The sequence below is a fragment of the Trachypithecus francoisi genome, unplaced genomic scaffold (assembly GCF_009764315.1).
Source record: "Trachypithecus francoisi isolate TF-2019V2 unplaced genomic scaffold, Tfra_2.0 Lachesis_group0, whole genome shotgun sequence".
NCBI classification, from domain to species: Eukaryota; Metazoa; Chordata; class Mammalia; order Primates; family Cercopithecidae; genus Trachypithecus; species Trachypithecus francoisi.
Window position 1 is genome coordinate 17,447,423 of NW_022681453.1, and position 22,380 is coordinate 17,469,802.

The window sequence follows — 22,380 nt, forward strand, 5'->3', positions numbered from 1 at the left end:
CCTTGGGAAATGGACAGACTCTTCTCCAGGGTCCTGGGATTGACAGGGAGGGTTGGGTTCCCACCACAAGCTTTGCCATGGGGAGTCAGTGTCTGCTTTTCACCCTGCTGCAGGACCTGGTGGGCAAGCCTTACTCTCAGGACATGTCTCGGAGCCCACAGAGCCTCAGTGACACAGGCTATTCCTCCGACGGCATCTCTAGCTCCCAGAGTGAGATCACAGGAGTCGTGCAGCAGGAGGTGGAACAGCTGGACAGCGCAGGGGTGACAGGGCCACATCCACCCAGTCCCTCTGAGATCCACAAGGTGGGGAGCAGCATGCGGCCTTTGCTGCAGGCCCAGGGCCTGGCCCCCAGTGGTGAGCGGAGCAAGCCACTCTCCAGCAGTACTGGCGAGGAGCAGAAGCAGCGGCCCCACTCCTTGTCCATCACGCCTGAGGCCTTTGACTCTGATGAGGAGCTGGAGGATATCCTGGAGGAAGACGAAGACTCTGTTGAGTGGAGGCGCCGGAGAGAGAAGCAGGACACTGCTGAGTCCTCAGACGACTTTGGCAGCCAACTGAGGCACGACTATGTGGAGGACAGCAGTGAGGGTGGCCTGTCACCTCTTCCACCCCAGCCCCCAGCCCGGGCAGCAGAACTGACTGATGAGGAGTTCATGCGACGGCAGATTCTGGAGATGAGCGCCGAGGAAGACAACCTGGAGGAGGATGACACTGCCACCTCCGGGCGTGGCCTGGCCAAACATGGCACCCAGAAGGGTGGCCCCAGACCCAGGCCTGAGCCTAGCCAAGAACCAGCAGCACTGCCCAAGAGGCGCCTGCCCCACAATGCCACCACAGGCTATGAGGAGCTGCTCCCTGAGGGAGGCCCAGCAGAAGCTACCGATGGCAGTGGGGCCCTGCAGGGTGGGCTCCGTCGCTTCAAGACCATTGAGCTCAACAGCACGGGCAGTTATAGTCATGAGCTAGACCTGGGCCAAGGCCCAGACCCCAGTCTGGACCGGGAGCCCGAGCTGGAGATGGAGAGCCTGACGGGCTCCCCTGAGGACCGTTCCCGTGGTGAGCACTCCTCTACACTGCCTGCCTCCACACCCAGCTACACCTCAGGTACCTCTCCCACCTCTCTGTCCTCCCTAGAGGAGGACAGTGACAGCAGCCCCAGCCGCAGGCAGCGTCTAGAAGAAGCGAAGCAGCAGCGCAAGGCCCGGCACCGCTCCCACGGGCCCCTGCTACCCACCATTGAGGACTCTTCGGAGGAGGAAGAGCTGCGGGAGGAAGAGGAGCTACTGCGTGAGCAAGAGAAGATGCGGGAGGTGGAGCAGCAGCGCATCCGCAGCACGGCCCGCAAGACCCGGCGGGACAAGGAAGAACTGCGGGCCCAGCGGAGGCGAGAGCGCTCCAAGACACCACCCAGTAACTTGTCACCCATTGAGGACGCCTCCCCCACGGAGGAGCTGAGGCAGGCGGCCGAGATGGAGGAGCTGCACCGCTCCTCCTGCTCCGAGTACTCACCCTCGCCCTCCCTTGACTCTGAGGCTGAGGCCTTGGATGGTGGCCCTAGCCGGCTTTACAAGTCAGGCAGTGAGTACAACCTGCCCACTTTCATGTCCCTCTACTCACCAACCGAGACACCCTCTGGCAGCTCCACCACTCCCAGTTCCGGACGGCCCCTCAAGAGTGCCGAGGAGGCTTATGAGGAGATGATGCGCAAAGCTGAGCTGCTTCAGAGGCAGCAAGGCCAGGCGGCAGGGGCCCGGGGACCCCATGGCGGCTCCTCTCAGCCCACAGGCCCCCGGGGCCTGGGCTCCTTCGAATATCAAGACACTGCAGACCGTGACTATGGTCGGGCTGCTCAGCCTGCCGCAGAGGGCACGCCAGCCAGCCTGGGAGCGGCCGTGTATGAAGAAATCCTTCAGACATCACAGAGCATAGTCCGCATGCGGCAGGCCTCCTCACGTGACCTGGCTTTTGCTGAGGACAAAAAGAAGGAGAAGCAGTTTCTAAATGCTGAGAGTGCATACATGGACCCAATGAAGCAAAATGGCGGCCCCCTTACCCCTGGTACCAGTCCCACCCAGCTCACGGCCCCTGTGTCCTTCTCTACCCCTACCTCCTCAGACAGCAGCGGGGGCCGAGTTATTCCCGATGTCCGTGTCACTCAGCATTTTGCAAAGGAGACTCAGGACCCCCTCAAGCTGCACAGCTCTCCTGCCTCCCCCAGCTTAACCTCCAAGGAGGTAGGCATGCCCTTTTCCCAGGGCCCTGGAACCCCAGCCACCACAGCTGTGGCTCCTTGTCCAGCTGGGCTGCTACGAGGATATATGACTCCAGCCTCCCCAGCAGGCTCCGAGCGCAGTCCTTCACCATCTTCCACAGCCCACAGCTATGGACACAGCCCAACCACTGCAAACTATGGGTCCCAAACTGAGGATCTACCCCAGGCCCCCAGTGGCCTTGCTGCAGCTGGACAGGCTGCTAGAGAGAAGCCCCTGAGTGCGAGTGATGGTGAGGGTGGCACTCCTCAGCCTTCCCGGGCATATTCCTACGTTGCAAGCTCCAGCCCACCTCTCTCCCCATCTTCCCCCTCAGAGAGTCCCACATTCTCCCCTGGCAAGCTGGGCCCAAGGGCCACAGCAGAGTTCTCTACACAGACGCCAAGTCCAGCCCCTGCCTCCGACATGCCACGGAGCCCTGGTGCCCCCACTCCATCACCTATGGTAGCCCAGGGCACACAAACACCACATCGACCCAGCACGCCTCGCCTGGTGTGGCAGGAATCCTCTCAGGAGGCTCCCTTTATGGTCATCACACTGGCATCAGATGCCTCCAGCCAGACCAGAATGGTACATGCCAGTGCCTCCACCTCCCCACTCTGCTCACCTGCTGAAATCCAGCCTACCACTCATGGCTACAGCCAGACAACACCTCCGAGTGTGTCTCAGCTGCCCCCAGAGCCACCTGGGCCACCTGGCTTTCCACGGGCACCCAGTGCTGGTGCGGACGGGCCCCTGGCACTATATGGCTGGGGTGCCCTCCCTGCTGAGAACATCTCCCTGTGCCGGATCTCCTCTGTCCCTGGGACATCTAGGGTTGAGCCAGGCCCCAGGCCCCCTGGCACTGCAGTGGTAGACCTCCGCACAGCTGTCAAGCCCACTCCCATCATCCTCACTGACCAGGGTATGGACCTCACCTCTCTTGCTGTGGAAGCGAGGAAGTATGGTCTTGCCCTGGATCCAATCCCAGGACGGCAGTCGACTGCCGTGCAGCCCTTGGTTATCAACCTCAATGCCCAGGAGCAGACCCATACCTTCCTTGCCACTGCCACCACAGTGAGCATCACCATGGCCTCGTCTGTGCTCATGGCTCAACAAAAGCAGCCTGTGGTCTATGGAGACCCCTACCAGAGCCGCCTTGATTTTGGCCAGGGTGGGGGTAGCCCTGTGTGCCTGGCCCAGGTCAAACAAGTAGAGCAGGCTGTCCAGACAGCCCCATACCGAAGTGGGCCCCGGGGAAGACCCAGGGAGGCCAAGTTTGCCAGATATAACCTGCCCAACCAAGTAGCACCTCTGGCCAGAAGGGACGTTTTGATCACTCAGATGGGCACCGCCCAGAGCATTGGCCTCAAGCCAGGCCCAGTGCCAGAGCTGGGTGCCGAGCCCCACCGGGCTACCCCTGCAGAGTTGCGGTCACATGCTCTGCCAGGTGCCAGGAAGCCACACACAGTGGTGGTGCAGATGGGAGAGGGCACGGCAGGCACTGTGACCACACTGCTCCCAGAGGAGCCTGCGGGTGCCCTGGACCTTACCGGGATGAGGCCTGAGAGCCAGCTGGCATGCTGTGACATGGTCTACAAGCTCCCCTTTGGCAGCAGCTGCACTGGCACCTTCCACCCAGCCCCCAGTGTGCCTGAGAAGAGCATGGCAGATGCTGCCCCACCTGGCCAAAGCAGTGGCCCCTTCTATGGTCCCCGGGACCCTGAGCCTCCTGAGCCCCCCACCTACCGGGCACAGGGGGCTGTGGGGCCTGGGCCCCATGAGGAGCAGAGGCCCTACCCACAAGGCCTGCCTGGTAGGCTGTACTCCTCCATGTCTGACACCAATTTGGCTGAGGCTGGCCTCAACTACCATGCCCAGAGGATCGGGCAGCTCTTCCAGGGTCCTGGACGAGAGTCAGCTATGGACCTCAGCTCACTAAAGCACTCTTACAGTCTGGGCTTTGCGGACGGACGCTACCTAGGGCAGGGCTTGCAGTATGGCTCAGTCACAGACCTGCGTCATCCTACAGACCTTTTGGCTCACCCGCTTCCCATGCGGCGCTATAGTTCAGTGTCGAACATCTATTCAGACCACAGGTACGGCCCACGGGGAGATGCAGTTGGCTTCCAGGAGGCCAGCCTCGCCCAGTACAGTGCCACCACAGCCCGTGAAATCAGTCGCATGTGCGCTGCCCTCAACTCCATGGACCAGTATGGTGGGCGGCATGGCATTGGTGGTGGTGGCCCTGACCTTGTGCAGTACCAGCCTCAGCACGGGCCTGGGCTCAGTGCTCCGCAGAGTCTGGCTCCCCTCAGACCTGGACTCCTTGGTAACCCCACCTTTCCAGAGGGCCACCCAAGTCCTGGGAACTTTGCCCAGTATGGGCCTGCAGCAGGCCAGGGAACAGCAGTCAGACAGCTGCTGCCGTCCACAGCCACTGTACGTGCAGCTGATGGCATGATCTACTCGACTATCAATACCCCAATTGCTGCAACACTGCCCATCACCACCCAGCCTGCCTCAGTCCTGCGGCCCATGGTGCGTGGTGGCATGTACAGGCCTTACGCATCTGGTGGAATCACAGCCGTGCCACTCACCAGTCTGACACGTGTGCCCATGATTGCCCCCCGGGTACCTCTTGGACCCACAGGGCTGTACCGATATCCTGCACCAAGTAGATTTCCCATTGCTTCCAGTGTTCCACCTGCAGAAGGGCCTGTCTATCTGGGGAAACCTGCTGCTGCCAAGGCCTCCGGGGCTGGGGGCCCTCCAAGGCCAGAGATACCAGTAGGGGCTGCACGGGAAGAGCCTCTTCCCACAACCACCCCTGCTGCCATCAAGGAGGCTGCAGGAGCCCCAGCTCCTGCCCCACTAGCTGGCCAGAAGCCACCAGTAGATGCTGCTCCCGGGGGTGGCAGTGGGGCCCTCAGCCGGTCAGGGCTCGAGAAAGAGGAAGCATCACAGGAGGAGAGGCAACGGAAGCAACAGGAGCAGCTTCTCCAGCTAGAGCGGGAGCGGGTGGAGTTGGAGAAGCTGCGACAACTTCGGCTGCAAGAGGAGCTAGAGCGGGAACGTGTGGAGCTGCAGAGGCACCGTGAGGAGGAGCAGCTGCTGGTGCAGCGGGAGTTGCAGGAGCTGCAGACCATCAAGCACCATGTGCTGCAGCAGCAGCAAGAGGAACGCCAGGCTCAATTTGCACTGCAGCGGGAACAGCTAGCGCAGCAGCGTCTGCAGCTGGAGCAGATCCAGCAGCTGCAGCAGCAGCTGCAACAGCAGCTAGAGGAGCAGAAGCAGCGGCAGAAGGCTCCCTTTCCTGCAGCCTGTGAGGCACCTGGCCGAGGGCCTCCCCTAGCGGCTGCTGAGCTGGCCCAGAATGGCCAGTATTGGCCCCCGCTTACCCATGCAGCCTTCATTGCCATGGCAGGGCCTGAAGGACCTGGGCAACCTCGTGAGCCTGTGTTGCACCGGGGTCTCCCCAGCTCTGCCTCAGACATGTCACTGCAAACAGAGGAGCAGTGGGAGGCCAGCCGTGGTGGCATCAAGAAGCGGCACTCCATGCCACGCCTGCGGGATGCCTGTGAGCCGGAGTCTGGGGCTGAGCCCTGTGTGGTCAGGAGGATTGCCGACAGCAGCGTGCAGACAGATGATGAGGATGGGGAGGGCCGCTACCTCTTGAGTCGGCGACGCCGGGCACGGCGGAGTGCTGACTGCAGCGTGCAGACGGACGACGAGGACAGTGCTGAGTGGGAGCAGCCAGTGCGCCGCCGCAGGTCTCGTCTTCCCCGCCACTCCGACTCAGGCTCTGACAGCAAGCACGACGCCACTGCCTCGTCATCCAGTGCTGCTGCCACTGTGAGGGCCATGAGCAGCGTGGGCATCCAGACCATCAGTGACTGCTCTGTGCAGACGGAGCCTGACCAGCTGCCCAGGGTCTCTCCAGCCATCCACATCACAGCTGCCACCGATCCCAAGGTGGAGATTGTCAGGTACATATCGGCGCCAGAGAAGACTGGGCGCGGGGAGAGCCTGGCCTGCCAGACGGAGCCAGATGGGCAGGCCCAGGGTGTAGCCGGGCCACAGCTTGTAGGGCCAACTGCCATCAGCCCCTACCTGCCTGGCATCCAGATCGTCACCCCAGGGCCTCTGGGCAGATTTGAAAAAAAGAAGCCAGATCCCCTGGAGATTGGGTACCAGGCCCACCTGCCTCCGGAGTCTCTCTCACAGCTTGTGAGCCGCCAGCCTCCCAAGTCCCCTCAGGTCCTCTACTCACCAGTCTCACCCCTGTCCCCTCACCGGCTGCTGGACACCTCCTTTGCTTCCAGTGAGAGGCTGAACAAGGCTCATGTGAGTCCCCAGAAGCACTTCACGGCTGACAGCGCTCTCCGCCAGCAGACGCTGCCTCGCCCCATGAAGACCCTGCAGCGGTCCTTGTCTGACCCTAAACCCCTCAGCCCCACCGCTGAAGAGTCTGCCAAAGAGAGATTCTCCCTCTACCAGCACCAGGGGGGACTGGGTAGCCAGGTATGGGAACAGGGGCTGTTCCAGGGTGGGACAGGGGTCTCTGCCTAGCCTGAGGGGCCTCCACAGGGAGGGGCTTCTTCTGGGGTGGGAGTAGAGGCATCTTTGGCCCCAGAGGCCCAGGGGAAGGTGTCAATGAGCAGATGCTCCTTGGTGCACATCTGATAGAGCCTGCAGCCTGGCAGATAGCCTGGCAAATACAGACACACACATGGGCCCCCACAGCCTTCCAGCCATATACCCCACTAGAAGCTTCAGCCTCCTCCCAGCACTGTCCCTTCACCATCCATACCTGATCCAGCCCCTGCTGCCTCCCCACTTCAGGCCTCTTCAGCTCTCACTTCTAGTCTGGACCCCTTCCACTCCAAACCTCATCTATGGGCGTTTCCTAAGAAGATCAGTCACATGGACCTGGCAGGGGTGCTCTCATCCTCTCAGTCCTGGCCTGGTTTCCATTGCCACACAGGAAGCCCACACCCCCATGGCCTAGCACTAGAGGCCCATCCCAGCGGGCTGCAGTGTGCTCTCTGCCCCAGGGTGTTCCCTGCCCCTACCCGGCCCTCGGTAAATCTGTTTACACACCTGTCTGCTCCCCTAGATAGGGGATTCAGAAGCATAAAATTACCCTTGGCTGTGGCTTTATTTGCCAGTGATGGATGGGGACTGTGAGAAGTGGCTTGGCTGTGGGCTGCAGCAGAAGTGAGAGTGGGGGTTGTGAGGGCCTAATGCCAACAACTGAGTGCCAGGCTGAGGAGGGTTGGCTTTTCCTAAAGACCCTGGAAGCCTCTGGAGGTTTTAGGCAGGTGAGATGGGATAAAGCAGATGTTTTGGAAAGTTTCCTGGGCAGAATGTGTGATGACGGGCTGAAGGAAGAGATCTGGCAGAGGAGGCAGGAACCAGAGGCATCGTGAGGTAGATTTGCCCATTTTCAGGGTGTGACGCAGAGAGGAGAAAAGTGGGGCCTTAGAATGGATTTGTGGAGGTGATAATCTTGGGTAGTGAATCGTCTTGGTATATGCAGGCCATATAGGGGTGTGGGTGGGATCAGGACTCTAGGCTGGCAGGGAGGGCAGGTCAGACAGGCAGGGTGGTCCTGGCTGCAGGCACAGAGGTTCCATGGGCTGGCCATGTGAGACCAGGCCATGATAGGCACTCATGATATGTGGCCAAAATAAGAAAAGAGACAACAGAGTGAGAGGTTCAAAAGGCTAAATTTATTCCATAAAAGGCCCACCCTGAAATTTTGGGGGCACACTCTAATTTTTATTATGACATATGGTGGACATAGTTGGGAGGTTTTTAGGTAGTTACTTGGCAAGGTAAAAAGAAAGAATCCGGCTGGACGTGGTGGCTCACGCCTGTAATCCCAACACTTTGGGAGGCCGAGGTGGGTGGATTACCTGAGGTCAGGAGTTCAAGACCAGCCTGGCCAAAATGGTGAAACGCCGTCTCTACTAAAAATACAAAAATGAGCCAGGCGTGGTGGCACACCCCTGTAATCCCAGCAACTCGGGAGGCTGAGACAAGAGAATTGCTTGAGCCTGAGAGGCAGAGGTTGCAGTGAGCCGAGATCGTGCCACTGCACTCCAGCCTGGCCGACAGAGTGAGACTCTGTCTCAAAAAAAAAAAAAAAAAGTAAGAATCCTATATGAGTTCCTTCCCAGTATATTTTGGAATTTGGGTGGTCCATGAAACCCAAGGGTATGGGGCATTCTGGGAAGGCTAGGAGCTAGAGAAAAAAGGAGAAGGCAGAGTGAACTGCCAGGCAATGTGGACCTTTAGGCAATGCAAAGTATCTAGGGTAGGCACTATTAGGGAACCTTGACCAGGAAGCCATGCTGCTGGAGGTAGGGCTGGAGAGGACTTGCAGGTGCGCTGGTGGCTCCAGAGAACACCAGATTGACCAAGGGACATGGAGGGAGCTGGGGACCAGGCCAAGAGCACAGCCCAAAGGGTTTGGCAGAGGGTGGTGCAGGGCACTAGAGGAAGAGGGTGGGCAGGCAGCTGAGAAGCCTGCCTCTTTAGAGAGGACTAGGGCAGGATGCAGAATGACTCAGAGCCTGCCACGATTGGCATACAGTCCACGTGTGTCCCTTCCCATGATCCTCTAGGGAGCCTGGCGGGCCCAGGACCCTCTCCACTCCATGCCTCCTGTTCATACTCCACTGATCTCAACCCCTGTCAGCTGCTAGGCCCCAGACCCAGAGCCATAGCTGTACTCTCCTCACCTCAATGTGAAGCAGAGGGTGGCAGGCCCACCGGAGATGTGCAGGGGTTCTCAAAGCAATGTGCTGGGCCAGTACAGGACATTGGCATGAAGGGAATCTGCCCCTACCCTCCTGCTTCCCAGAGCTCTGGGGAAGAGAAAGCCTGTAAAATATCACAGATCTTCCCTCCATGGCAAAGAAACCAAGGCCTATGGGTGGGCAGGGTAGGCCTCCAGGCTGCCTGGTAAATCAGGGCACCAGCAGGATGGAACCGAGCTCCTTCCCCAGCCCAGGCCTGGGTTCTGTCACCCCACACCCCATCAAGTCACCACACCTTGGGTCTCAGTGCTGCCCACCCTTCCCTCTGTCTCAGGTGTCGGCGTTGCCACCCAACAGCCTGGTCCGCAAGGTGAAGCGGACACTGCCCAGCCCCCCTCCAGAGGAGGCTCACCTTCCCCTGGCTGGCCAGGCCTCCCCACAGCTGTATGCAGCCAGCCTGCTGCAGCGAGGGCTGACGGGGCCCACCGCTGTCCCTGCTACCAAGGCCAGCCTGCTCCGGGAGCTGGACCGGGACCTGCGGCTGGTGGAGCATGAGTCCACCAAGCTGCGCAAGAAGCAGGCGGAGCTGGATGAGGAGGAGAAGGAGATTGACGCCAAGCTCAAGTACCTGGAGCTGGGTATCACACAACGCAAAGAGTCTTTGGCCAAAGACCGGGGTGGCCGTGACTACCCACCCTTGCGTGGTCTTGGTGAGCATCGTGACTACCTGTCGGACAGTGAACTCAACCAGCTGCGGCTCCAGGGCTGCACCACTCCCGCTGGCCAGTATGTGGACTTCCCTGCCACTGCCACTGCTCCTGCCGCCCCCTCTGGTCCCACTGCCTTCCAGCAGCCCCGCTTCCAGCCTCCGGCCCCACAGTATTCTGCAGGCAGTGGTGGGCCAACTCAGAATGGATTCCCTGCCCACCAGGCCCCCACCTACCCTGGCCCCAACACGTACCCAGCTCCTGCCTTTCCTCCTGGCACCAGTTACCCAGCTGAGCCTGGCCTGCCAAACCAGCAGGCTTTCCGTCCCACAGGCCACTATGCAGGTCAAACACCCATGCCAACCACACAGAGCACCCTTTTTCCAGTCCCCACTGATAGCCGTGCCCCACTGCAGAAGCCACACCAGACATCGCTAGCTGACTTGGAGCAGAAGGTGCCCACCAACTATGAGGTGATCGCCAGCCCCGTTGTGGCTATGTCTTCAGCCCCATCTGAAACCATCTACAGTGGCTCAGCAGTGAGCAGCGGCTATGAGCAGGGCAAGGTCCCTGAGGTGCCCCGGGCTGGTGAACGTGGCAGTGCGAGCCAGAGCCCAGCCCCCACCTACCCCTCTGACTCACACTATACCAGTCTGGAGCAGAACGTTCCTCGAAACTACGTAATGATCGATGACATCAGTGAATTGACCAAGGACAGCACCTCTACTGCTCCTGATAGCCAGCGGCTAGAGCCCCTGGGGCCAGGCAGCAGTGGGCGTCCAGGGAAGGAGCCTGGAGAACCAGGTGTCCTTGAGGGGCCTACACTGCCTTGCTGCTATGCCAGAGGAGAAGAAGAATCTGAGGAGGACTCATACGACCCCCGCGGGAAGGGTGGCCACCTCCGGAGCATGGAGAGCAATGGTCGACCAGCCGGTACCCACTACTATGCTGACAGTGACTACAGGCATGGGGCTCGAGCAGAGAAGTATGGTCCAGGGCCCATGGGGCCCAAGCATCCCTCCAAGAGCCTGGCTCCAGCTGCCATCTCCTCAAAGCGCAGCAAGCACCGGAAGCAGGGCATGGAACAAAAGATCTCCAAGTTCTCACCTATTGAAGAGGCCAAGGACGTGGAGTCAGACCTGGCGTCCTACCCCCCACCTGCAGTCAGCAGCAGCCTGGTCTCTCGGGGCAGGAAGTTCCAGGATGAAATCACCTATGGGCTCAAGAAGAATGTGTATGAGCAGCAGAGATATTATGGGATGTCCACCCGGGACACAGTAGAGGAGGATGACCGCATTTATGGTGGGAGCAGCCGGTCCCGGGCACCTTCTGCATACAGTGGGGAGAAGCTGTCCAGCCACGACTTCAGTGGCCGGGGCAAGGGGTATGAAAGGGAACGGGAGGCTGTGGAGCGACTTCAAAAAGCGGGCCCCAAGCCCTCATCCCTAAGTATGGCCCACAGCCGGGCACGACCCCCCATGCGGAGCCAGGCCTCTGAAGAGGAGAGCCCCGTCAGCCCCTTGGGGAGGCCCCGCCCTGCCGGAGGGCCCCTCCCTCCCGGCGGGGATACGTGCCCACAGTTCTGCTCCAGTCACTCCATGCCTGATGTCCAGGAGCATGTCAAGGACGGACCTCGGGCCCACGCATATAAGCGTGAGGAGGGCTACATCCTGGATGATTCCCACTGCGTGGTTTCCGACAGCGAAGGTAATGGCAGCCAGGGGTGATTTCTGCGGATACTCAGCACCTGGGGGGCCTGCCTGCCTGTGGGGCCCTGGGCCCTGAGATGTCCCAGCAGGGTCTGGTCTGGTGCCTCATCTGGTGGGCCCTGCTGCAGGCAGGCTGCCCTTGCCTGCTCCATCTGTGCCCTGGTCCCTGGTTGCGGGAGGGTGGGCTGGGGGCCTGCTGATCTGCTTGTGGCTGTGGCACCCACTCTCTTGGTTTCTTTGCATGGCTTCAGCTAGGCCTCCCCCTGCGGCCAGCCCGGGGGTTGATGGTATTCTGTTTTTGGTCTCTGAAGCTTATCACCTGGGCCAGGAGGAGACGGACTGGTTTGATAAGCCCCGGGATGCCCGCTCTGACCGGTTCAGGCACCACGGGGGCCATGCAGTTTCCTCCTCCTCCCAGAAGCGAGGCCCTGCCAGGCACAGCTACCATGACTACGATGAACCCCCTGAGGATGGCCTGTGGCCTCATGATGAGGGTGGCCCAGGCCGCCATGCCTCAGCCAAGGAACACCGGCATCACGGTGACCACGGGCGGCACTCAGGCCGCCACACTGGTGAGGAGCCAGGACGGCGTGCTGCCAAACCACACGCTCGGGACCTGGGTCGCCATGAGGCCCGGCCCCACTCTCAGCCCAGCTCTGCTCCAGCTATGCTGAAGAAGGGTCAGCCTGGGTACCCCAGCTCTGCTGAGTACTCACAGCCATCCCGTGCTCCATCCGCATACCATCATGCCTCTGACAGCAAGAAGGGCTCCCGGCAAGCCCACTCCGGGCCCGCTGCACTGCAGTCAAAAGCAGAACCCCAGGCACAGTCACAGTTGCAAGGTCGGCAGGCAGCTCCAGGACCACAACAGTCACAGTCACCATCATCCAGGCAAATGCCCTCTGGGGCAGCATCGCGCCAGCCACAGCCACAGCAGCAGCAGCAGCAGCAGCAGCAACAGCAGCAACAGCAACAGCAAGGTCTTGGGCTGCAGCCCCCACAGCAGGCTCCGACGCAGGCTCGGCTGCAGCAACAGAGCCAGCCAACCGCCCGGGGCTCAGCCCCTGCCGCCAGCCAGCCTGCAGGGAAGCCTCAGCCAGGCCCCACCACAGCCACAGGCCCTCAACCAGCAGGACCGGTAAGCAGAGCTCCCATGTATGGGTTGTAACCAGGGCAGATGTTATGAATGAAGCTTGGACATCCCTTTGGTTCCAGGCTGGGCATGGGCAGAATCTTAGCTATAGGTTCTGTGTTGCAGCCACGGGCAGAACACACAAATGGCTCTAAAGGGACAGCCAAAGCACCGCAACAGGGGAGGGCTCCTCAGGCCCAGCCAACGCCAGGACCTGGACCTGCAGGTGAGCCTATCCTTTGGCACCCTCGGGTATGGCCCAGAGCACCCAGGCTGTTCTCTCTCTATACCACCTGTGCCCTGGGTGGTATATGCACCTCACACTGCATATCCTCAATAATCCCTGAGAAGGTGCCCCACGGGCTGTAGACTGCCCCAGCAGAAAACAAGTCTGGGGTTAGAATAAGCCAATGAGGTCACCAGCACAGGGGCTTTAGGGCCCAAGCAGCTCTGGGCAGAGAAGCTGGAAGGCACTGGTGAGCATAGGGTGGGGACCATGGCTTCTTGCTCCCTCCTTCCTTCCCCTTTCCTCCTCTCCTCTGCCTTTTCTTCCCTTTCTTCTTCTTTCCCTTCCTCAACCTCCTTTTTTCTGCCTCCTCCCACCCCTTGTCTTCCTGTTCTTACTTTCTTCTCTTTATTCCCCTAGCCTCCTTCTCACCTTCCCACCTCATGGGGTACCTGTGTTCGGATTCCCTTGTGGCTGCTAGCCCTCTCAGACCCTAAAAAGCCAGGCCATGCATAGCTCATTATGGTGATTTCTTTCCTCCTAGGTGTGAAGGCTGGAGCCAGGCCTGGAGGAACCCCAGGGGCTCCTGTCAGGCAGCCAGGTGCCGATGGGGAGAGCATGTTCTCCAAGATCCTCCCTGGCGGGGCAGCCGAGCAAGCTGGCAAACTGACGGAAGGTATGCACTGCCTGTAACTGGGTCTGTGGTGGGTGGCTGCTATGGTATAGGCTGGGTCTGTGAGATGATTCCAGACTCAGTCACCCAGGCAGAAGCCAGCCAGAGGGCCCACTTGCTGATGCCCAGTTGTTCTCCAGGCAGTCCCTGCCCCTTGGGCTGAGCTTGGCTTCACCATGCCAAGTGACCCTGACTGGGAGGGGTCTGGCCCAATTTCCTGATGGCTGTCTCCTCTTTCTATGTCACAGCTGTCTCTGCTTTTGGCAAAAAATTTTCCTCATTCTGGTGACCATGCCCAGCATGGTGAGTACAAGCAGCCTGTACCTTGCCTCTTCTGGGAAAGGCCCAAGGAACTGGGGGTGGGGGTGGAGCTCTAAGTCCCAAGGGGTCTTCTGGGAGGAGTCCGGTCTTAGGCTGGTTCAGTGCCCAGAGCTGCAATGTTCCCTTCTCTGAATGTGGGAGGAGAAGAAGGAGGGACACTGTGCACAGAGCCCCTACCATGGGGCCAACACAGTAGGAGTCCCCAGCAAAGGAGGGGCCAAAGCCAGGGCCAATGCCCCCTTGTCTTTCAAACCATCCACTATCCCCTGCAGGGCTGTCACAGCACTGGGCTGTAGGTAGGCCTCCAGGGATGCAGCTCCTCTCCAGCCCTCCTCTGTAAATGCTCCACAGGCTCTTGAAGAAATGAAGAGAGGTATCATTGCTGTGGAAAAATCTCTGGAGTCAGAGGTCTGGGCGCAGCTCTGGACTCTGCGTATAACAGTGAGTGTCAGGATCAGGGTGAGATGGGCCAGAGGAGGGGTGAAGGGCCAAGGCCTAGCTGATGACAGCTAGCCAGTTCTGATAAGTGTGAACTGGGAAGAGCCTGGTGGGTTTCCTTCAGCTGTGATGGGCCCAGCAGCCCTCCACCCCACAGAGGCAGGGGCCACAGAGCTGCCTGAGATGTTGCCAGACAAGTCAGGTGGCACCCTTGGAGAAGAGCCCAGCACGGCCAACTGCACCCCACAACTTGAAGTCTACGTGCTGGGCACTGAGTTCAAAGTCATCCTGAAGGACATGGTGGTCTGTGGCACCTGTAGGGGAACATGCTTCTTCCCTGATGTCTGCTGCTAGTGCCTCTGCTTCAGCCACTTGGAAGAGATTAGAGTCCCCAAACCCTGCAGAGCTGCATCTGCAGCTCTGAGAATGAAGTCAAAACACTCCTGGCTTCACAGGCTGAGCTTGTGGCCCACAGGATAGAAGAGTGGAAGGAATAGAGAGGCAGACAGGAAGGGACATAGAGGAAAGAGAGTCTCAGCCCCAGACTAAGTCAGCTCAGGGAGAGGGCAGAAGGGCCTCAGGATGGGAGCCCTGGCCCTGTCTGGGCTGCAGTGGCCAAGGCAGGATGGGACACTACTTCCTGGAGCCTGCCCTGGCCCTGGCCTTGACCCTGCCTCTGTGGGAGGAGGAGGAAGTGCATCATTCTGGGTGGGAGGAGAATCGCCTGGTTGTTGGTACAGCTTTGTGCACAACCAGGACCACTGACCACCATCCCATAGCCCTCGGGCCCTCCTCTTCTCCCTCCCTGCCCCTTCAGGATGCTTCTCACAGTGCATAGGCATATATGTGTTATCCATGGCGCAGCCTGGCCGTCAGTGAGCAGGTCACTTCAAGGGAGCCCTGGGGCCAGCAGATGCTGGGCCCAGACCAGCACTGGTTGTGGGAGGGAAGGTGCTAGGTGTGATACCTCACAGGTTACCTCTCTCTGGAAAAGCAGTGGGGCTCTGGAAAGGCCCAGGCTTCCATCCATTTATTCAACAAATGTTTGTCAAGCCCCAGGTATGTGCCAGGTACTCTTCCAGGCTCTGGGGATATGGCAGAGAACAAAACCAAGTCCCTGCCCTCTGAAGCTGACAGTCCATTAAAGAAGATAGAGAATAAATAAGTTTAAAAATAAAATTCAATTAAAAAGGTACTTTCTGAAAGGGATAAGTGTTATAAAGCCAGCAAGGCAGAGCTATGGAAGCAGTGGGGTCTGCTCTAGTCAAAGTGCACATATGTGAAAATATGTGAGGGAAGCTTGAGGGAGGAGGACGGCTGCTGTGGGATGAAAAAAGGGGAGGGAACAGCACTGATGGATGATCGGATGCTGGGATGGGATGGGGGGCACCAGGGACAGGGAAAAGGCCAGCCTAGCCAGGGCCACAGTGCAGTGGAGAGGTGCAAGGGGGTGGCAGCCAGCTGGGGTGGGTTGTACAGGCCAAGTAAGGAGCCTGGAGTTTATTCTAATTACAGTAGCCATAATGTAGCCCTCAGCATTCTCCCTGCCTTCACCCTCCCACAGCGGGCTTCCTGCAGCTTTCCGCTCAGCCGATGTTTCCCTGGAGTTGCCCTGGAACAGATGTGAAATCACAAGTGGTGCTAAGAGGAGGGGAAGGAGGGACAGCCCATGGCCTGGATTCATGGCAGTACCTACCTTGGGTTTGGGGCCAGGGTATGGTTCCTCAACAGGGAAAGGAAGCACAGACACAGCTTTGTTCTGCGTCCTGCCACATGGTGTGCGTGGGCCACTGAGACCACTCACTTTATAGTTAAAGAAATCTCCCTCGAATTCTAGCATTCGGCTAATGATTGGGTCAAGTGGACAGTGCTGCCGTGAGTATCCCTCTCCTGAAGTTCTTTATGGCAATTTCAGAGATGGGCTTGGAGAGGTTTGCATTTCAAACCAAATCCCATCTCCATCACTCTTAAGCCAAAAAAAAAAAGGAACTTTTGTTACATTAAAAGAAGTGTCCCTTCCTGGCTGACCTGATTCTTCTTTCTTGCTGTCCTCTCTGTGACCTCCAACCTGCCCAAGCACCCATTTCCCCAAGCCTGAGTGGCATGGCACCTCATGGGTGAGGAGGTGGCCACTGGCACAGGCAGATGGCTGAGAGAAATGTGAGGGTGAGAAGCAGCTATCTACAGTTCTTGACAGAATCCTTTCTTTTCTTCTTTCCTTCCTCCCTCCCTCCTTTTCTCTTTCAAGCATCTACAATCTGGCACACCCTTGGCCCAAAGACTCACCAGGTGGGACGTGGCAGGCAGGCCTCAGTTGAGGACGTGATGTTTTCTCACAGCAGCTGCCTGGGTGAAGCATCTGCTGGACAAGTTGGACCATTGGCCAGGGGACCTTTAATTGTCTTTCCAGAGATGCTGCTCTCTGCAGGGCACCACCTTCAAGGCACAGCTCTCGTTGGGAGGGAGGACCCTCTCCAGAAACCCTGCCACCACGGTGTCTTGCCGTACTTCCCACAGCCGCCTTTTTGCGGCCTGGCTGGCCAGGCTTCCAATGCGTTATACACAGAGTTTGGGCACACACTGCCCTCCCTCCGAGATGCCAGAAGTTTTTCCACAGCCTTGGAGCGGGGCTTTGACTGAGGGCTGGGGGCCCCCTGGCTCCGTTTCCTTCACATTCCAGCTGGCCCGGATCCCTCTGTGGCACAGGGCCCTGCCCCTGTCACCTGACCTCTGGGTGACATCAGAGCAGACCTCCATGTGGCCAGCATGGGGTTGGGAGAACTTTACAAACATTAGGACCTAACACTGTCTCATCGCTGAAATAAGAGGCCATAGCACCGAAAAGCAGCGTGGGCGCTGGCTGAGGCTTCTCCCAGCCCGTGGGTGGCAGCGTGCTAGCACACTGCCACCATTTCAAAGCCATCCCCCTAGCCATCGTGAGCATCCCAGCGGCACCACCATTGTCTCAACCAGCCGGCTCCTCGTCCGTACACCTGGGGATTTCTTTTGATTTCAAGAACAGCCTTAATCATTCCAGTTTGATTTACGTGTATACCTCATAAACATTTTTCTTTTGTTTCTCTCTTCCCCTTTCTCTCTTCTCTTGGCTCACTCCCTTGCCTCTCCTCCTCCAACACCACCTTGTGACTGATGGTTCGGTTTCCTCTCTGCTCTGTCCCTGCTCGGCACAGGGAGAATGTTGACTTAGAAGCAATAGGGGGCAGCAGGCCACCAAGAGCACAACCCCAGGGCGAGGTCTAGGGAGGCCCCCCAGCCTGCCTCTGTTTACTGTGCAATTCCAGTCCTTCTTAAGCCATCACCAGTGGGTGTACTCAGAGCAGAGGGGCCAGGACTTCTGCCAGCCAAGGGAAAGGCCCAGAGCCCTGTACGGGGGAATGTGGCACTGTCTATCCATCTGGTGGACTGGGCGGCATTCCTCCCCAAGGCCCTTCCCTTGGGGGCCTCCTTTCATCTGGGGCACAGCCACAAGTCTCATCTCTAACGTTCTATGCAATGAAATATAAACCCTCAATGACAACTGTTAATATTTAATAAATTCCATGTTATGTATAAGGAGTTAATTGCAAACACGCAATTGAGAAACTGGATAGATATGCTCATATCACCCCCACCCCCCCACCCCAACCCCGCTCCATTGTGTGTGTGAAATTCTCAGTCTGTGGCATGTTTGACCTGTGGCAGGACTCGCTGCTGCCAGGTGAGTCACCGCCTGTCCCGCAGTGGAGCATGCACAGCTCGCAGCCTCTTTGCACGATTTCATCCATTTTAAATGCTCGACCCTCTTGCTTGGAGTTCTTTTTGCCTCAGAACCTCTCCTTCAGGAGCACTTCTAGTTGACTTCTGCACAAGCTAGTGAGGACCTGCCAGAATTGTTGCCTGAGCGTGCCAGGCTGCAGGGCAGGCAGTACAAGGCCCCCACATACCCTGCAGTTTTCTCTATCCAGGATAGCAGGTAAAAAGGAGTCCCCAGAGCAGACTCAATGGTAGGAGCCTGCACAGGATGTGTGTGTATGGACATTCTGAAGGTTTGCGGTAGGATTTCTGTCTGTCTGTCATTTTTCCCTTCCTACCCCAACCCTGAGCCAGAGGCATCTGACAGCCCTTTCCCAGAGGGCACTACACAAGGGCAGAGCTGGGCGGCATCCATGGCCAGAGAGGCAGAGGCAAGAGTAGAGCCAGGCTGTGCCTGAGGGACCCCAGCTCCAGACTGCACCTGTTTCATGCCTCTCCTCTGTGGCTAGGAGGCTCAAAGGACTGTAAGGCAGGAGATCTGGGCTGGAGCTAGGGGGTCAATGGATGCTCAGGAAGAGCTGGGCCTTTGGCACTTGTGGTGAGAACAGTTGACAATGGTCATCTGGAACTGTTCATATAAACAATGGCTTCAAGCTAAGTTTCTTGTGAAGTTTCTCAACAGCAAATCTTACAGAAGGTCCTGTGTGACCCTCTCTGCATCTGTCCCCAGGACCTATGCTCCCTGCCCACCCCCTTCTCCAAAGCCCAAGCATCCTGCTGCTCATCAGCTTTTTTTTTACCACTGAGCCAGGAGTGCGGCAGGCAGTAGCTGCCTGGCCCTTCAAGGCCTGACCTTCATCCAGAGTGCTCTGGTTTGCACGATGCATTTCTCAGGGGTCCACATTTCTCATGCTTTTCTATAAGGTCTACACATCCCTTCAGAGAGGGCTCCTCGCTCACCTCTGGTAGCTATGGATGGGACAGGAAGCTGCCAACCTTTGTGTTGGACTTAACAACCTTGACTTTCTGGAACTTGACCTCACCCAACCCATGGAATACCTGCCTCATCCCAGAGATCAGGTATGGGCTGAATGCAGCCATCTGAGCAAGGGCTGAGGGAAGCCATCATCTAACACCCCTGGCCACCCAGGACCAGGTCTGTGTGAGGATGTGCCTTGGAGACCAAGGCATTAGTCCTTTCCACTACAGGCCAGGGGATGGGACAAGAAGCAGGGACAGGCAGGGAAATGTTAGGTCAGCCTCCAGCGGGCCCAGTCTCATGCTCTAAAGTACGGACTTTTCAGCAAATTTCCTTTCTGGCAAAGCCCTCTGAGTTTGAAATTCTGACATCTGCCACTCCTCATCCCTCACTGTACTCACAGGATACATTATCGCCCCTCTGTGAAGGTGGCTGGAGCAGGCCTCTGGTCCATGGACTGTCCTTCCTGGTCCTTGCATGGATGCAGTTGTGACTCTGGGGACAATGCAGCCAGAAGCTGAGGGACCAGCATTCTGTGCCTTGGAAAGTAGAGAGCAACAGACACATCTCCAAATGGGCAAGGAGTCACTAGCATGCAGCCCAGGCCTTCTCCATGCCCCTCTCCCCAGCATCATGAGCAAGGGCATTGCCTTCTCTCTCTGCCCACTTCAGGGCCCAGTGCACTCACTTCACAGTGACAGATCTCCCCCTACCATCATCCTTTTAGTCCTTAGGCAGAGCATGTGGTCTCAGGGCCCACAGTGAAAGAACAGCAGTGGTGGCAACTATGCCTTGTCTTCTGGAGCCTGTAGGGAGTTTTCCAGGCAGGTCCTTTGCCATGACAGCATGGTCTGGCCCTGTTGGCCCCTCCCCTCTCCTGTTACCCACCCCCATGCTGTAAATACTTGTCATCATGGACTCCAACAGGGTCAGAGGGACAGGCCTAATCAACTGAAACTCCTCGGAGATGCCATCTCTGTCTCCCTGGGTGCCAGCAGCCCTGCTGCCATGTGCACTGGGGTGGCACTGGAGAGCCATGGAAGTTGTGAGATATTGTGTGTGTATGCACATGATTTTGTGCGTGTGTGTGCGTGTGTGTGTGTGTGTGTATATGTTTCTGCCTCATTCAGTTTCTGGGGTGAAATCAGCTCCTTCTCTCCAAATGCACTACCCTGGAGAGTGGTGGCCACTCAATACCTTTTCCTCTAGCTTTCATGTCTTGTTTTTGCTTTCCCCTTCCTCCTCCCTCTCTCCCTTTCTTTCCTTCTCTCCTTCTTTATTTGAGGGGGGAAGAGTGCTGTACAAAGTCAAACAAACAAGTTTACAGTTGTAAGTGCAATGACCCGAGTCCTCCACATGACCTTGTGAATTGTGTGCTGTCCTCCTGTGCTCTGTGAGAACTCGTGGTACTTCAGTGTCCCTCCCCCTGTATTGTGACAAGGTAATTCTGTGGTATCAGAATAAAAGGACTTGATATAAACAATCTACAGACTGTTTCTGGAATGCTTTCTCAAGTGGGAAGGCTTAGCTGAAGGAGCAAATCCCCAAATTTGTGACAATCCTGTCCATGGTTAAAGGGAAAAGGATGGACAAAGTTGCAGAAGTGCTGGCACAGCACGGGGCTGAGTCCACACCAAGCCATCCAAAGACAATGGGCCCTCCACAAAGGTGCCCAACGGGAGGTCCCAAGCTTGGACCTGGAGCAGGCAGTCAGTGCGCAGGCTGTTAAGGGACAGCACCTCCATGGCCTTTAGGTGTGTTGGCTGCACACACAGCTTTCTGTGTGTTCCTGTGGTTCCACGGAGGCAGTGAACAAGTGCTGCCCCCTGGTGCTGCCAAGCAAGCCCTACACCTCTCTGCCTTTTTCGGAAAGGCCTCTCTGCCTTACTCTGAATTTTCCAACCCCCAAACTCTTGCTGGCTGCCAGACCTTAGGCCTTCCTCAGATGGTCAGGAGTACCTCCTTACCAAAGTCACCCAGAGTTGTTAGATTTTTTTTTTTTTTTTTTTTTTTAAACACAGATAAACAAGAATCCCAGCTCCACCTCTGGCCCTCTCCCCAGAGTTAACATCTTGATGTGTGTCCTTCTTTCCTGTTTGTCCTTCCAGTCTTCATTTTAAACAGAAGCCAGAAGGTGCAATATATCCTGTTTCTAGCTTTCTGTTATTTCCACATGTTTATTTCAGGTACTTAAATGTTCGTCTTCCAGTGCTCAACCTCCAGAGAGATACACCATGAGTTCGTAGCCAGTCTACCACACACAACCTGAGGAACAGGTGCTATGTTCCCAGTGTTCCTATCATAAACAATGCTTGATGAACAGCCTAGTTTCCAATCTTTCCACCCAAATTGGTGGCTGGGGCCACTCATTCTACTCCTGTTTCTGGCCTTGATACAGTTCTGTACATACTCACAAATGCAGTGGCGTCAGAAAGTTGGGACTCTTTTTTTTTTTTTTCCTTGAGATGGAGTTTCACTCTTGTTGCCCAGGCTAGAGTGCAATGGCGCGATCTCGGCTCACTGCAACCTCCACCTCCCAGGTTCAAGAGATTCTCCTGCCTCAGCCTCCCAAGTAGCTGGGATCACAGGTGCGTGCCACCACACTCCACTAATTTTTGTATTTTTAGTAGAGATAGGGTTTCGCCGTGTTGGCCAGGCTGGTCTTGAACTCCTGGCCTCAGGTGATCCACCGGCCTCGGCCTCCCAAAGTGCTGGAATTATAGGCGAGAGCCGCCGGAACTGTTTTTTTTTTTTTTTTTGAGAGAGAGTTTCACTCTGTCTCCCAGGCTGGAGTGCAGTGGCACGATCTCGGCTCACTGCAAGCTCCACCTCCCAGGTTCACGCCATTCTCCTGCCTCAGCCTCCCGAGTAGCTGGGACTACAGGCGCCTGCCACCACGCCCGGCTAATGTTTCGTATATTTAGTAGAGACGGGGTTTCACTATGTTAGCCAGGATGATTTCGATCTCCTGACCTCGTGATCCGCCCGCCTTGGCCTCCCAAAGTGCTGGGATTACAGGCATGAGCCAGCGCGCCCAGCCGGGCGGTACTCTTTTTTTTTTTTAACTTAACTAGTAATCTTGAGTAAGTAATGATGCGGCTGATGGGAAAGGGGAAGCTGCAGGCCAGACAGGTGGACTCTCAATCACAAGCACACCATGGAGCAGGGAGCCAGGGCCCTGAATGTGGAAGACCAGCCAGACTCAGGTATATGGAGGGGACATCCTTACTGTCCAGCCTCTCCTGATCTCTGCTGGCACCTTAGCCCAGTCAATCCTGTGCCACGTGCACAGGAAGCCTGCCTGCCTAGGTTCTTTCCACAGGAAGCTCCCTGGACCTGGGTGGAGTCTGAGCCCACCAGGGTCCCCACACCCAAGAGCTCAGGCTGAGGCCTGGGGAGGAAGGCAGGGACCCACCAGCTCAC

The 22,380-nt window shown here is 57.6% G+C and overlaps 1 protein-coding gene and 1 long non-coding RNA gene across 3 annotated transcripts in view; one reads left to right on the top strand and one right to left on the bottom strand.

Annotated features, from left to right (window-relative positions):
- The window catches only part of BSN (bassoon presynaptic cytomatrix protein), a 120,633-nt gene extending 100,189 nt beyond the window's left edge, over positions 1 to 20,444 (top strand). Inside the window, exons 5-12 of one of the 2 annotated variants that reach the window (XM_033207468.1) lie at positions 114 to 6,776; positions 9,354 to 11,433; positions 11,747 to 12,573; positions 12,694 to 12,793; positions 13,338 to 13,469; positions 13,715 to 13,769; positions 14,139 to 14,228; positions 15,790 to 20,444. In XM_033207468.1, coding sequence (XP_033063359.1) covers positions 114 to 6,776; positions 9,354 to 11,433; positions 11,747 to 12,573; positions 12,694 to 12,793; positions 13,338 to 13,469; positions 13,715 to 13,755 — 9,843 coding nt within the window. In that variant the 3' untranslated portion in view covers positions 13,756 to 13,769; positions 14,139 to 14,228; positions 15,790 to 20,444. The remainder of the gene's footprint in view (positions 1 to 113; positions 6,777 to 9,353; positions 11,434 to 11,746; positions 12,574 to 12,693; positions 12,794 to 13,337; positions 13,470 to 13,714; positions 13,770 to 14,138; positions 14,229 to 15,789) is intronic. The other variant, XM_033207458.1, reaches the window with a different exon arrangement.
- Positions 15,388 to 16,607, bottom strand: LOC117081591. The gene is made up of 2 exons (XR_004436203.1): positions 16,512 to 16,607; positions 15,388 to 15,837 (listed from the first exon to the last, which is right to left on the bottom strand). It is a non-coding gene; the product is annotated as an uncharacterized LOC117081591 (long non-coding RNA).
- Positions 20,445 to 22,380: the final 1,936 nt, after the last annotated feature.